Below are 13,826 nucleotides of genomic sequence, written 5' to 3'. Positions count from 1 at the left end.
TCTCTTACCAATAAAAACATTTCGGAAAAAAAAAAAAAAAAAAAAGGAAGCCGTCCAAAGCTTTTTTAAACTCCGCATGGTCATTTTTTTAGGGGCTTTTTACCCATTACAGTAAAAAGGGCTCTGGCCCATGGGAAAAATGGCCACCACCACAACTGCAGGGCCCTTTTCCCCACAGTTTATTAAAAGAGCCCCTCAATTTGGTTCCATGTTAAATTTGCAGATAGTGTACAGTAGTATTGGAGTTAGGACGGAAGTACTTAGCACATCCTGTTTAAGATGTGTTAAGTGGTCCCACACTAACTGCAAAAGTGCCACGTTAGTTGCAGCTAGAGCTCAACTCAAAATCTGGGTTTAGGTTTTGGCCAAAAAATGCAAATGTGTTTTTGACTGAAACCAAACCCCCCACCCTACCCTTGCGATCACTCTCCACCCCGTGCCTCCCACCCATGTTCACTTTCCGCCCCATGCCCCTTCCACCATCCACCACCCAAAGGCCCTTCCTGGGTCTACCTTTAAACCTCCTGGTGGTCTAGTGGGTCTTCAGGGCAAGAGCGATCCCCAGTTTCTCTTAACCCTGTGGGTTCCACTGCCAAAACAGATGCTGGGCTATCCTGCAGCAGCCTCGTGAGACTGCCACGGGAGGTCCCAGCAGCCATCTTGGGATTGGAAACAGCATAAGCAGGAGTAATCTCCAGTTGTGTGGGTGGTGAGAGGGAAGGAGGGTGGCACTGAGATTGATCATAGGGGGGGGAGCAGGGGCAGGCTGCAGCGAGAGTGATTGCAAGGGGGGCCAAGGGGCCACTGAGAGTGATCGCAGGAGGAGCGGGGTTCTTTTTTGTCTGAAACCGAACTGCAAATTTCAGTCACTGGTTGCAGTTGACATCGAGAATTAGTTTTGGTCAGCTACTGTTTGCAGCTCACCAACCACAAAACATCCTCTATGCCCATTCTCCACCTATGACATGGTCCTAACACAAAAAGCACTTAATGCATGGTGTATCATGCATTAACTGCAAAAATACCACAAAGCTCCTTAACGCAGTACTGCGCTAGCAGTTAGTATACACTAAACTGTGCATTAAGTGGTCCTTTTACTAAGCTAAGTTGCTAATGCAGGCCTAAAGCAGCAAAAAAAAAAAAAAAAAAAAAAAAAAAAGAGCTAATGTGGGATGCATTGATTTTGGGTAGTGCGCATGCTAGCAGTGTGCTAATTATTTTTTTATATTTTTTTGAGGGTGTGTGTCAGGGGTGGAGAGTAGGGTTCTAGGTCAGTTCCCACTGGACAGTTACCACATATCAATTTCCATATGGACCATTCCCACTGAACCAATTTCCACCACACTAGGAAGGACAATTCCCACCCATAACTCAAAAAACAAAACAAAGCAAAATACACTAGGACAATTTCCCTTTACAGATCATTTTTTTTTTTGGGGGGGGGGGGGGGATGCCCCCCCAAACCACCCAAACATTTATACATCCCTTTCCACTTCCAGACATGCAGCTCGTTTGGGGGGGGGGGGGGGGGCAATACCCCCAAACTACATCCATCCAAGCATCCCCTAGGCATAGAAAAAAAAAAAAAGATTTTAAATGCTCCCAGGTTTCAACCTAATTCATAAATAAGTAATTAAATAGATAGAAACTCTGAATGTGGAGCACATTTTCAGCGTGCGCCAAATTCAGAATTACCACCCGGGGCACGCAGTAGCCAAGCGGTAATGCCGATTTGGCACGCACTGGACGTGTGTAGGCCCTTATGTACCTTTGTAAAAGGGCCCTAAATGAATTATTTGGACTATCTACCTTATATGGCATCCTGACACCTAGCAGTACTACCGGAGACTACTTTTAGGGGACATGAGAGTCATTTTGAACTCATGATTTCAATGGAGCAGGAGCAAATGGAGCTTACTCCTGCTCCCCACTAGAATCCAGAGACCCCTAAAGAACTGTGGGTGGGATCAGGGATAGGGGATTGGGATCCTTTTCTAGGAAGGATCAGAAAGCGTCTGTATATGAGGTGAGGAAACAGATGGGTAGACATGTTAGGGAGGATCAGACAAGGATATGGATATATTTGTGTTTGTGGGGTGGGGGAGAATTGGAAGGGGGAGTAATTAAAACTCTGGAATTCTTTGCCAGAGAATATGTTAAAAGCCGTTAGCTTAGCAGGGTTTTAAAAAAGATTTGGATAATTTCCCAAAGTCCATAAACCATCATTAAGATGAACTTGGGAAAATCCACTGCTTATTTCTAGGATAAGCAGCATAAAATCTGTTTTACTGTTTTGGAATCTTGCCAGGTACATGTGACCTGATTGGCCACTGTTGGAGGCGGGATCATGGGCTTGATGGACCTTCGGTCTGTCCCAGTATGGCAACACTTATGTTCTTCTGAGTTTTCTCTTAGCCTTCATCCCTGCCCTTCCAGCAGGCACTTATGTGGACATTTTTTTCAAATCCATGTGTAGTTCACTTGTAAAGTGAGGAATTTGTGCTCATATGTTTAGCCTGCCCTAACCATGCCCCCTTGCTAGGTGAGCTTCCCCATGTATATGGTCCTCTTTCTAAAACTGATTTTACACATGTATGTCAACCAACACATGTAAAAGCTGCTATTTGCATGTAGTGATGCTTCTAAAATAAGAGCCATTGTGTGTACACTAAAACATTTTAAGAGTGCAAATCAATTGTACACACATTAATCCCTAGATATGTGTACACAAGCATTTTGCACAAAACGTTTTCGGCATCATAAGAACATAGGGGTATCCACTCTGGGTCAGGCCGGTGGTCCATCTGACCCAGTATCCTGTTTTCCAAGCAGTAGCCAAGCCAGGTCACAGGTACCTGGCAGAAACCCAAAAAGTGGCAACACTCCATTCTACAAATCCCAGGGCAAGCAGTTGCTTTCCATGTCTGTTTCAATAGTAGACTATTCAGCTTATTTTCGAAAGAGAAAAACGCCTATAGTGCGACCTAAATCGGGAGATAGACGTTTGTCTCGCAAAGGCGCCCAAATCGGTATAATCGAAAGCCGATTTTGGGCGTTTCCAACTGCACTCCATCGCGGAAACGAATAAAGTTGACGGGGGCGTGTTGGAGGCGGAACTGGGGCGTGGTTATCAGCTGAGGAGAGATGGGCATCTTTAGCTGATAATCGAAAAAAAAAAAAAAGCGTTTTTACCGCGATTTTGGGTCACTTATTTTGGACCCTTTTTTTCACGAACAAGTCCCAAAAAAGTGCTCCAACTGCCCAGATGACCACTGGAGGGAATCGGGGATGACCTCCCCGGACTCCCCCAGTGGTCACTAACCCCCTCCCACCAAAAAAACCCCACTTTAAAAACTTTTTTTCCAGCCTGTATGCCAGCCTCAAATGCCGTACCCACCTCCACGACAGCAGAATGTGTTCGATCCTGTCACAGCCTTTCCCTGGGTCAGATGTGGCTCTCGGGTGCAGTACAGGGTCACATCAGCATTGCATTGTGGTGGGTGTAGGGTATTGGGCTCCGTGATTTCATTAGCTTGTGTTACAGTCTCACGATGTTGGTAGTTGGTAGGCTCTTCTCCCATGGTGCTTTTCCCCCTGCCTACTGGGTCAGAGTGTGCCCTGTTGTGTTTCCTGTTGTAGTCCATGCGGGAGTGGCCATTTTTGTAAGCCAGTTTTAGTTCCCTTTCCTGTGTTAGCTACGTTAGACAACTTAGTTCTTACCTTGAATGTGGCTAAAAGAGGGCATTGTACAGCATTCTGCCAGCTCTGACCTACTGCTCATCTCAGTACCAGGGAGACTCGCTGTCAGTGGGGCACAACCTCTGATCTGCAGTTAACTGTGAGTAAATGCGGTTATTCCAATAAAGGACTTTTTCGGAGAGATTAGTCTTCAGGTGTCAACTGGTGTGCCAATGTTATATAGCAGCAACCAGTCCTAGAGGCCTGCGTGTATGCAGGTCCCTGGAGCACTTTTAGTGGGTACCGCAGTGCACTTCAGCCAGGTGGCCCCAGGCCCATCCCCCCCCCCCCACCTGTAACACTTGTGCTGGTAAATGGGAGGCCTCCAAAACCCACTGTACCCACATGTAGGTGCCCCCTTCACCCCTAAGAGCTATGGTAGTGTTGTACATTTGTGGGTAGTGGGTTTTGGGGGAGGGGGGTTGGGAGCTCAGCACCCGTGGTAAGGGAAGCTATACATGTGGGAGCTTTTTCTGAAGTCCACCACACTGACCTAGGGTGCCCAGTTGGTGTCCTGGCATATCAGGGGGGCCAGTGTACTACCAATCCTGGCCCCTCCCACGACCAAATGGCTCGGATTAGGACGTTTTTAGTTTCCATTATCGCTAAAAAAAACCAAACACCCAGCTCAAAAACGTCCATTTTTTCAAAAATACGGTTCGGCCCGCCCCTTCATGGACCCGTTCTCGGAGATAAACGTCCATGGAGATAGGCGTTTCCATTCGATTATGCCCCTCCACGGACTTTTCCTTCAGGAATTTGTCCAAACCTTTTTTAAACCCAGATACGCTGACTATTGCAATAGCATCTTCACTGGTTGTAAAATCCAAGTTCTGAAAAAACTCCAAACCGCCCAAAACACAGCAGCTAGACTCAATTTTGGTAAATCACGATTCGAATGCGCAACACCACTCCTTGAAAAACTTCACTGGCTCCCTATCAAAGAACATATAAACTTCAAAGCCCACACATTGATCCACAAGATCCTCCACGGAGAATCTCCAAGCTACATGACCAATTTGATTGACCTTCCAGCCAGAAACAGGTCCAAATCTTCTCGAACGTATCTCAATCTACACCTTCCCAAATTCAAAACCTACTACGCATCCAATTTCTCCGTTATAGGCAGCCAACTCTGGAACGCCATACCAAGACACATCCGAACAACCAACGAACACCTACCCTTCCAGAAGCTGCTGAAAACTTACCTCTTCAAACAAGCCTATCCAAACAACCCAACTTAATTTACAAACAACCCACACCACTAATATTACCCATGCCCAATTCTTCCCCCCACATCTCTTCCTCTTGTTCCACTCTATACAACGGTGTTATCTCTGTGACACTTTTGTACCCATACATTGTTCTACTTTATACAACTATGTTATTTCTGTGATACTTTTGTACCCATACTTTGTAAGCCGCACTGAACCTGCTATTGAGCGGGAAAGAGCGGGGAATAAATGCTACAAATAAATAAATAAAAACCAACAAATCTCCCTTAGCCCTTCCCTCCCATGGCTTCAAAATCCCACAATGTGCAGGAATATTGAGCTGCAAAGGAAGCAGCCTCAAACAGCAAAAGTGGTCACAGAGAATCCGCTGCCGAAAACAAGCTGTACAACGCTCTTTGGTTCCTTGTCCACTCTCCACAAAGAGAGTTCTCTCTATCAAGAGGTATTCTTTCATGATGAGAATGGCAAAAGGAAATTTTAAGACAATCCAGAAACGTACGACCTTTGAAGACAAAATGATGAAATATTTCGACTCCCATCTATCTTGCCCCATCTCTTACCCACCCAGTTCTCCCTGTTTCTCACCTAACCCATCCTAACCCTCTTCCTGTGAGACTGTCATTTAAATGCTTTTATATTTCTTATATACTCTGATATTTGTCAACATTTGCTCATTTCTGACCTAAAGGTGTTACCTTTGAAAGCTAATCAAAAAATGTATTAAGTTACACCAGTGGTTCCCAAACCTGATCTTAGAGGCACCCCAGCCAGTCAGGTTTTCAGGATATCCACAATGAATATTCATGAGATAGATTTGCAAGTAGTGGAGGCAGTGCATGCAAATCTCTCTCATGAATATTCATTGTAGATATCCTGAAAACCTGACTGACTGGAGTGCCTCCAGGATCAGGTTTGGGACCACTGAGTTAGACCAATAAAAAAGGTATCTCATTTTCTTTTCTCTGTTTTATTTCCAATATATCTACTGTAACCACAGAAAGCCAGTACATCAAATCCCATCCTCTTTCCCTTTAGTGCAAAAATCTGATTTATCTACCTTGAAATTTGGGATTGAAAAGGTCTGTTACATGATTTACAAATGTCTGACACCACATTAGATCTTTCCAATGGGGCTAGAGTGACAAGAATGATATTTCAAGGCACTGGAGATCTCACTAAGAGTACATTTTAAAAGAAATGTATTAATAGCCATGAGCCATGAAAACAGCTTTTCCTTATACCACAAGTCTAAATTAAGGCTTTGCTCTTGCAGATCATATGGGCTCTGAGTGTACAACATCACAAAGACAGAGCAGCAATTGGCAGACTACAAATGCACCTAATGCATGTGAATTTACATTTTTAGGCAATCAGAAAAGGTACATGTACCCTACATTGGCAATGTCCTTAAACTGTATGGCGTCAGGGCCTGGGTCTCTTTACTAACCCACCTGCACGATTAGTAGAACAGTCAAAATTCTATGGAATTCTTATGCCAGCTCAATTTAGATTATTCAGTGTTTAAATGAAGATCTCTCAGATATTATATCAGAAAGACATAGCAGATTCATTAGCAATATAATCACTGAAATGCAGTAACACATATAAAATTATTCAGCTACTTACTGGCCGTCCATGAAGACTTTCATAGTAAAGAAGAGACTTTTGAAGTGATGTTTTCTCTTCCGCTAAATTGTCCTTTGTCATTTTCTACAACAAAAATATTCAAATTCAAAATCTGTTCTCTCAAAATCTAGACCAGGATGTCTGTAATTGGTCCTGCAGCAATCCCTCGACATACAAATCTCTTTCATACTCATTGTGGGATATACTAAAAACCAGACTGCCTAGGAGGTTCTCTAGGAAGTACATGAGAAACACTGATCTGGACAGTCATTTATTTTCAAGGCCTTGGTTCTTTGTAGTTACTGGAGGATAGAGCTGCATAAAATATGTTCCCATATAATGGAGAAAATGACTGTGTACAGGAATTAACAAAATAATGTTTTTCTAAAATGTTAAAATATGGAATTCCAACTATTTAATTTGCCCTTAGGAAGTTAAAAAAAACATCCTAATGGGCTGTAGTTAAATGTTAAAACATTTTCACAGTGGTGGGGAAAGTTTGCTATTCAAATATTTGTGTTGTAAATTGCTTTGAGCTAATATGGAAAAAGTGGTATAGAAAATGAACCAAATACAAATATGGATGCAGACTTCTCTGAAAGTAAATCTGGAACCTCTAAAGGATTCTTAAATAGTTAGAGGGGATAAATGATGCTGCTTTGTTGTTCAGTTCTAGGATATTATCCAAAAATGACTTTTCTCCAGTTCTATGGAAAATTATCCTTATTAAACAAAGCTCTTAGGTGGGAGTGGATTGAAAGGATAAATTTGGGAAGGGAAAAGGGGTACCAACTACTAAATACGACATACATAGAAAGTGGTATTTCCAGATATTGTTAAGCTTACAGATAAATGTGTAGAAAAGGTTAGTTCACTTTGATGGATGGTATTTGGCCTTGTTTCAATTTGCAATGCTTTTTCACTATGAATATGGTGTTTAAATCTTTTTATTAAACATAAATAAGGATCTTAACTGGAAAAAGTGCAACAAAGTAAAACATTCTTCAAGTACATATAAAATGTTTGTGACAAAAGAGATTTGACAGAGCATCCAAAAAATCCCTTATAATCTAACAGTAACACTACGTGATCACACTTCATTTATTTGAAGGGACAGCTGCAGTTAGTTAACTGATCCAATACATTTTAGAGACAATCTGACAGCTAGCTTATATTTGAAAAGGATATTCCCCCTATTACTTCTTACGAGCATCCACGGTTTGTGTCAGCCACTGTCTTTAAACCCTCGGCTATGTTTACCTTCATTTCCTCTGGAAGGCCTCTTTCTGCTCGTTTTTCTTTCAGTTTCTTTAGTATGAGTTCAAGTGTATCTTCCTGAGTAGGTTTTCTCTCAACTAAGGATTCCTCATCATCCTCTTCATCATTATGATCAAGCGATGAGCCAAAGCTTTTTGGAAGTGTATTACTTCGTGGACGTGTTTGAGGTACAACTTCGCCATCTGAGCTTTTGTGCTTTGAATCTACAGAGTAAAAAGCGTATTTATCAACAAATATGAAAAACTGTATGGGAGAGATGACTTGACTAAAGTGTTGAAAAGCCTGATTAGATGAAACGAGTATAATCTCAGGGGAACCTATGATTTGCTTTTGGTATAAGATGATTGTCCCTCAAGGAATGATTGTAAAAGAAGAACTAGGAGAATGAGCACAAAATGTCTGAAAGGAGAATTCCCTTCTGCCTCAGGCTCATAGAAAGCAGGGCAAAGGAAACAAAACAGCCACTGGTCAAACAAAATATTTAAATCCAAACCAGAAAGACGTTGAATAATGTTCAAAAAGAGATATGCATTTTCAAATATGTTGAGATCTTCTTTGAAAATGTTGAACCATTTTTGAATATTTTGGCATTCCAATACAAGTAAGTCCATGGCCCAAAGAAGTTGCAATATAAGCAGGTACTTGAGGCAACAGGAAAGAAATTCTCTCACCCAAGGTAATGACGAATACTAATGGGGGCAAGTGGAATTTGAATCCTGGTTCTCAGACCATTGCTCTAAGCCATTTCTTTTTTTGTTCTTATACAGTTTTGTCTTGTTTACTGTTATTGGCCAAGAGACTAACAAAGAAGAGTGAAATTTATTCATACCCGTTAATTTCCTTGACTTGAGCCTTCTAAACCAGTCCAAACAGGCTGTGTGTCCCTGTCCTACCAGTAGATGGAGGTAGAGATACTACACTATTCCAGTGATATCGAGAGGAGTCCTCTTACAGAGTTTTAATTACATTTCATTACTTTAAAATAAACAAACACATATCACACAATATATCATATAATCTAAAGATTCTTTTAAGTCTAATATCCTTACTACCTTAGCAAGTTTTAAACAACTCAATAATACTAAGATGCAGACAGTAGTCCAACAGCGAGAGGGGTGCTATCCAACCTCTTGTATTGAGCGTCACATGTATGATTATCTCCCAGTTGGTGAGAGGTTATATGCTTGTGAACGATACAGAGAGCTCCTATCTCTCAGAGAACAAGACCATTCTTGAGGCTAGAGTAGCAGACTTAGAGGTGCTGAGAGAGACAGAGAAGAGACCTACAGGTATGCTGTAGAGAAGTCCCAGTTCCAGTCTGGCAGCCCCTGTGCTGCCTTGGAAGAGGAAGGTCTCCTTAAAGGACAGCATCACTCCTGTAGCCAGGGGATGCACTACTCTCTCACACCGAAGATATGTCTCCAAGAACTTTTGCCCAGGCAGGAAGGGTTAGGATGGCTGTTGCAGTTGATGGTTCGATCATTAGGCTTGTAGATAGCTGGGTGGCTGGTGGATATGAAAATTGCATGCTCACTTGCCTGCCTGGTGCAAAAGTGGCAGACCTCACATTACCTAGATAGGATTTTAGATTGTGCTGGGGAGGAGCCAGCTGTCTTGGTACATGTGGGTACCAATGACATAGGAAAATGTGGCATGGAGGTTCTGGAAGCAAAATTTAGGCTCTTAGGTAGAAAGCTAAAGTCCAGATCCTCCAGGGCAGCATTTTCAAAAATGTTCTTCGTTCCACACGCAGGACCCAAGAGGCAGGAAGAGCTCTGAAATCTCAATGCAGTAGTCCACAGGCTGTTTAGGGAACAAATACCTCTTGGCTCAACTGGGGTAAGGTCCATGAAGCAAACCCCAGGAGCGAAGGCTATCTGGCTCAACTGCAGGAGTGCAGACCATGGACTAGGACCTCCAGTACCAGCCACAACAAATCTGCTCGTGTAGAAATTCTGGGAAGTTCCAGGTTGCACCAGCACTTTTACTCATTGTCACTGAAATAGTTTAGCAGCTCTAACTCATTTGTTGGGTAAAGGACAAAGCCCATTTGCCTGGACTGGTATAGCAGACGATAAGGAACACACTCTCTTAAGGGCTGCTCCAGACCATTAGACGCACAGCCATGCAGTGTGTAGTGCATGATGCACTTTCTTCCGATGTAACTGACTCTGGTACCAAACTGATTTTTAAAAAATCAAAAATTTTAATCACAATTAATTGCACAACTAAAGGCTTTTTTTTTTAATTTTCCACTGCAGCTCCTTGTGATTCAGGGCCCCAGATACAAAATAAGCATTATAATATGTAAACTTAATCCCATCCCCTTTCCCTTCCCTAAAGGGCTGCCTCCTCTCAATCTGTCTCCATCTCCCCCCCCCCCCCCAAACTGATCTTCTGCTGCTCCTCAGAAGTGGCAGTGTCACACATACACTGCCTTCTGACCAGGCTGCAGGCACAGTATGTGCAATGCTGCCAAGGACTACAGAAGATCACCTTTAAGGGGGGGAGGGGAGGTTGATACTGGATTGGTGCCAAGGACAGGGGTTTGGAGTGGAAAAACAGAGGAAATATCTGGAGAAGACAAGAGATACTGCAACATCATTCATGTTTTTAATCACGATTAATAATAAATGTATTAATCAGAATTTTTATGTGATGTTTCTGTTGCAGAACAAAACAAAAGTCACTTCATACCTTTTATTTGTTTGCGCAATTTGGTAAGATCAGTCATCCACTTTATAACCTTTGGATTGGCTGCAATATCACTATAAGCAGGCTGAAAAAGTTTAAAAATTAAAGGTCATCAACAACCTGAAACTGATTACCAAATACATAATCATTTTTCCCCATAAAACAATTTCTCATTTTGGGACAAAACTTCCTTCTCCCAAAATAATCATTTATTCAACTTTTAAAAGTTGCATAATAATCCACAGATGAGAAAATACAATTGAAAAGGTTAAAATAGTAGGAAGTCTGAATTGTATTTGAACGGTGCAAGACTTGTGTTTGGCTGCATGCATATTACACCTTGTGAACTCCAGGAAGTGTTTTGTTTTGAAAAACTGAAGTGCTGAGAGCATTAACAGAATCCGAGAGACTGAGATCATCTTAAAAACAGCCTGGAATAGATGTGTGGTCCACTTATGTCACAGTATGCACAAAATTAACCCAGTTGGAGACACTGCCACAAGATTATCCATCAGACCCAAGGCATATTGCTGAGAAATATGTAAATCAGGTGGGCAGAAGGCCAAGCCTACTACAGGAAACAACTGCTAACAGAAAACAGTGCAGAAGGGCCAGATCTTGGAGGAGACTACTCCTACAGTTCCAAGGGAACAAATTAATGTGGGAAGAATAAAAAGATGTTTAAAGGAAAACTACAAACGTTTGTATGTATAAAGTGATAAAATAATATCGTTAACCTACTTTAGTATTGTTCTCTTTTTCAAACTGTTCTTCACATTGTTTAATTTTCTTCTGTAACTTCTTAGCTAGTTGATATGGCGTCTTGTCACATTTGTTATCATCATTTGAACTAAAAGATGCTCTGCAAGTTCTTATGGAAAAATTTTAAAAAGTTATTTTCCACAGAGACCAATCCAATAAAATTACAATTATTTCAAAACTAACTATATCACTTTTCCCTCTTCATGATGTAAAGTACTAAAAAGTAGAACTAGATATACCTCTGGAAATAACTCCATATAGCTATCGTTTGAGTCCATGTTGAACTGCGTGTGAAATGGAATTCTATGTTCAAATTGGGTCTATAGCAAAACAGTTTACGTACAGATTGTTCTTGAAATAACTATTGCATTTTGTACTCAAACTAGTGCATACCTAACAAAAGAAAGTGCTTTAGATGAATCATATGACTCAGGATCATGCAAGAAACGCTGACTCTGTCCAAAATCCAAGCAACGATGTGACAGTATGGGGTGGAGGTCATCTTCCAATGGGCTATTCATTCTTCCAGCTTGTGGTGAAAGCTGAGCCTCTCCAGATTCACAGTCCTCCTGCCATGATTTAAAAGCAGGGAATGGCTCTACAAAACACAAATGAGAAATGATAGCCACATGGGAATGGTACCAAACCAGAGAAAATCAAAATGGAAGTGCAAAATGTGTGAATTCAACGTGTTGACGAACATGTATGTAACATTTATACAATGTAAAGGGATGTACTGATGTGGATCACGGTATGATGCTCTAAATCCTGTCAGTTTGAACAAATCAAAAGAAGAGACCAAAGTACACAAAATAATTGTCTTCATATTTAAGTCAGCATAATATATCCTTTTGCACATCTGAGCACAGCATGTTTACAAAGTGTGCACACATACTGGTAACTTAATTTGAACAGTTTGTGACCATCTCTGGGAAAAGGTGACTCGTCTTAGATCAAAAATGTTGAGAATGGCCAATTTTTCACATCATGGGTCCATAATAGGTACGAAAAAGTTGTATGTTTGAACTTCTGTAACTTAATTTTTTTCACATAAAAGGATGGGGATCGCACTGTTACAAATTGTTTGCTCTAACAGACTTTATTAAAGCCTCTTTTTGTTTCTGGAGACTTCAGTCACCTTTTCCCGAGAGGTGGTCACATTTATTGAGCTGCTTGCACATGGGGGGGGGGGGGGGGGGGAGTGGTTGGGAGGCGGGGCTAGTGCTGGGCAGACTTATATGGTCTGTGCCGGGGCTGGTGGTTGGGCGGCGGGGATAGTACTGGGCAGACTTATACGGTCTGTGCCAGAGCCGGTGGTGGGAGGCAGGGATAGTGCTGGGCAGACTTATACGGTCTGTGCCAGAGCTGGTGGTGGGAGGCAGGACTGGTAGTTGGGAGGCTGGGATAGGGCTGGCCAGACTTATACGGTCTGTGCACTGAAGAGGACCGTACAAATAAAAAAGTAGCACATATGAATTTATCTTCTTGGGCAGACTGGATGGACCGTGCAGGTCTTTTTTCTGCCATCATCTACTATGTTACTATCCAGCTTATAATCGAAAGTAATCGCCAGCTATTTCCTGACACAAATCGGGATATGGCCGGCGATTTCGCAAAAGCGGCGAAAAGCGTATAATCGAAAGCTACATTTGTGATAGCTTCGCCGCTTTCCCTTCGCCTCGCCGGCGAAAGTTCAAAGGGGCGTGTTGGCGGCGAAGTGAAGGTGGGACATGGGCAGGCTTGGGCGTGGCTACCAGATGGCCGGCTTTCGCGGATAATGGAAAAATAAAACCCGGCGATAAGCAGTATTTCGCCGGGTTTACTTGGTCTTTTTATTTTCACGACCAAGCCTCAAAAAGGTGCCCCAACTGACCACCTGAGGGAATGGGGGATGACCTCCCCTTACTCCCCCCAGTGGTCGCCAACCCCCTCCCACACTACAATTATTAAAATACAAACCTTTTTTGCCAGCCTGTATGCCAGCCTCAAATGTCATACCCAGCACCCTGACAGCAGTATGCAGGTCCCTGGAACAGTTGTTGTTGGTTGCAGTGGACTGCAGAAAGGCAGAGCCAGGCCCATCCCCCCCCTACCTGTTCCACTTGTGGTGGGTGTTGAGCCCTCCCAAACCCCCCAAAACCCACTGTACCCACATGTAGGTGCCCCCCTTCAGCCCTTAGGGCTAGGGTAATGGTACACACTTGTGGGCAGTGGGTTTTGGGGGGGATTTGGGGGACTCAGCACACAAGGGAAGGGTGCTATGCACCTGGAAGCTAATTTGGTTGTTTATAAAAGATGTTTGAAGTGCCCCCTACGGTGCCCGGTTGGTGTCCTGGCATGTGAGGGGGACCATTGCACTACAAATGCTGGCTCCTCCCACGGCCAAATGCCTTGGATTTCGCCGGGTTTCAGATCGCCGGCAGTTTTTTCCATTATCGCGGAAAAACAAAACTGGCGATCTCAAACCCGGCGAAATCCAAGGCATTTCACCGG

General features: G+C 42.8%; 1 protein-coding gene across 4 annotated transcripts in view; it reads right to left on the bottom strand.

The window, feature by feature from the left end:
* FAM13B (family with sequence similarity 13 member B) overlaps positions 1–13,826 on the bottom strand; it is a 242,356-nt gene that overhangs the window by 52,540 nt on the left and 175,990 nt on the right. For all 4 annotated transcript variants that reach the window (XM_030211346.1, XM_030211347.1, XM_030211348.1 and 1 more), the window contains 5 exons: positions 11,727–11,931; positions 11,313–11,442; positions 10,575–10,656; positions 7,860–8,080; positions 6,600–6,683 (listed from right to left, as the gene is read on the bottom strand). In XM_030211346.1, the coding sequence (XP_030067206.1) occupies positions 6,600–6,683; positions 7,860–8,080; positions 10,575–10,656; positions 11,313–11,442; positions 11,727–11,931 (722 nt within the window). The remainder of the gene's footprint in view (positions 1–6,599; positions 6,684–7,859; positions 8,081–10,574; positions 10,657–11,312; positions 11,443–11,726; positions 11,932–13,826) is intronic.

This window comes from Microcaecilia unicolor, chromosome 8 (assembly GCF_901765095.1).
Source record: "Microcaecilia unicolor chromosome 8, aMicUni1.1, whole genome shotgun sequence".
Classification (NCBI taxonomy): Eukaryota; Metazoa; Chordata; class Amphibia; order Gymnophiona; family Siphonopidae; genus Microcaecilia; species Microcaecilia unicolor.
The sequence above is the reverse complement of the archived record's forward strand: the minus strand, read 5'-3'. Positions and strand labels throughout refer to the sequence as shown.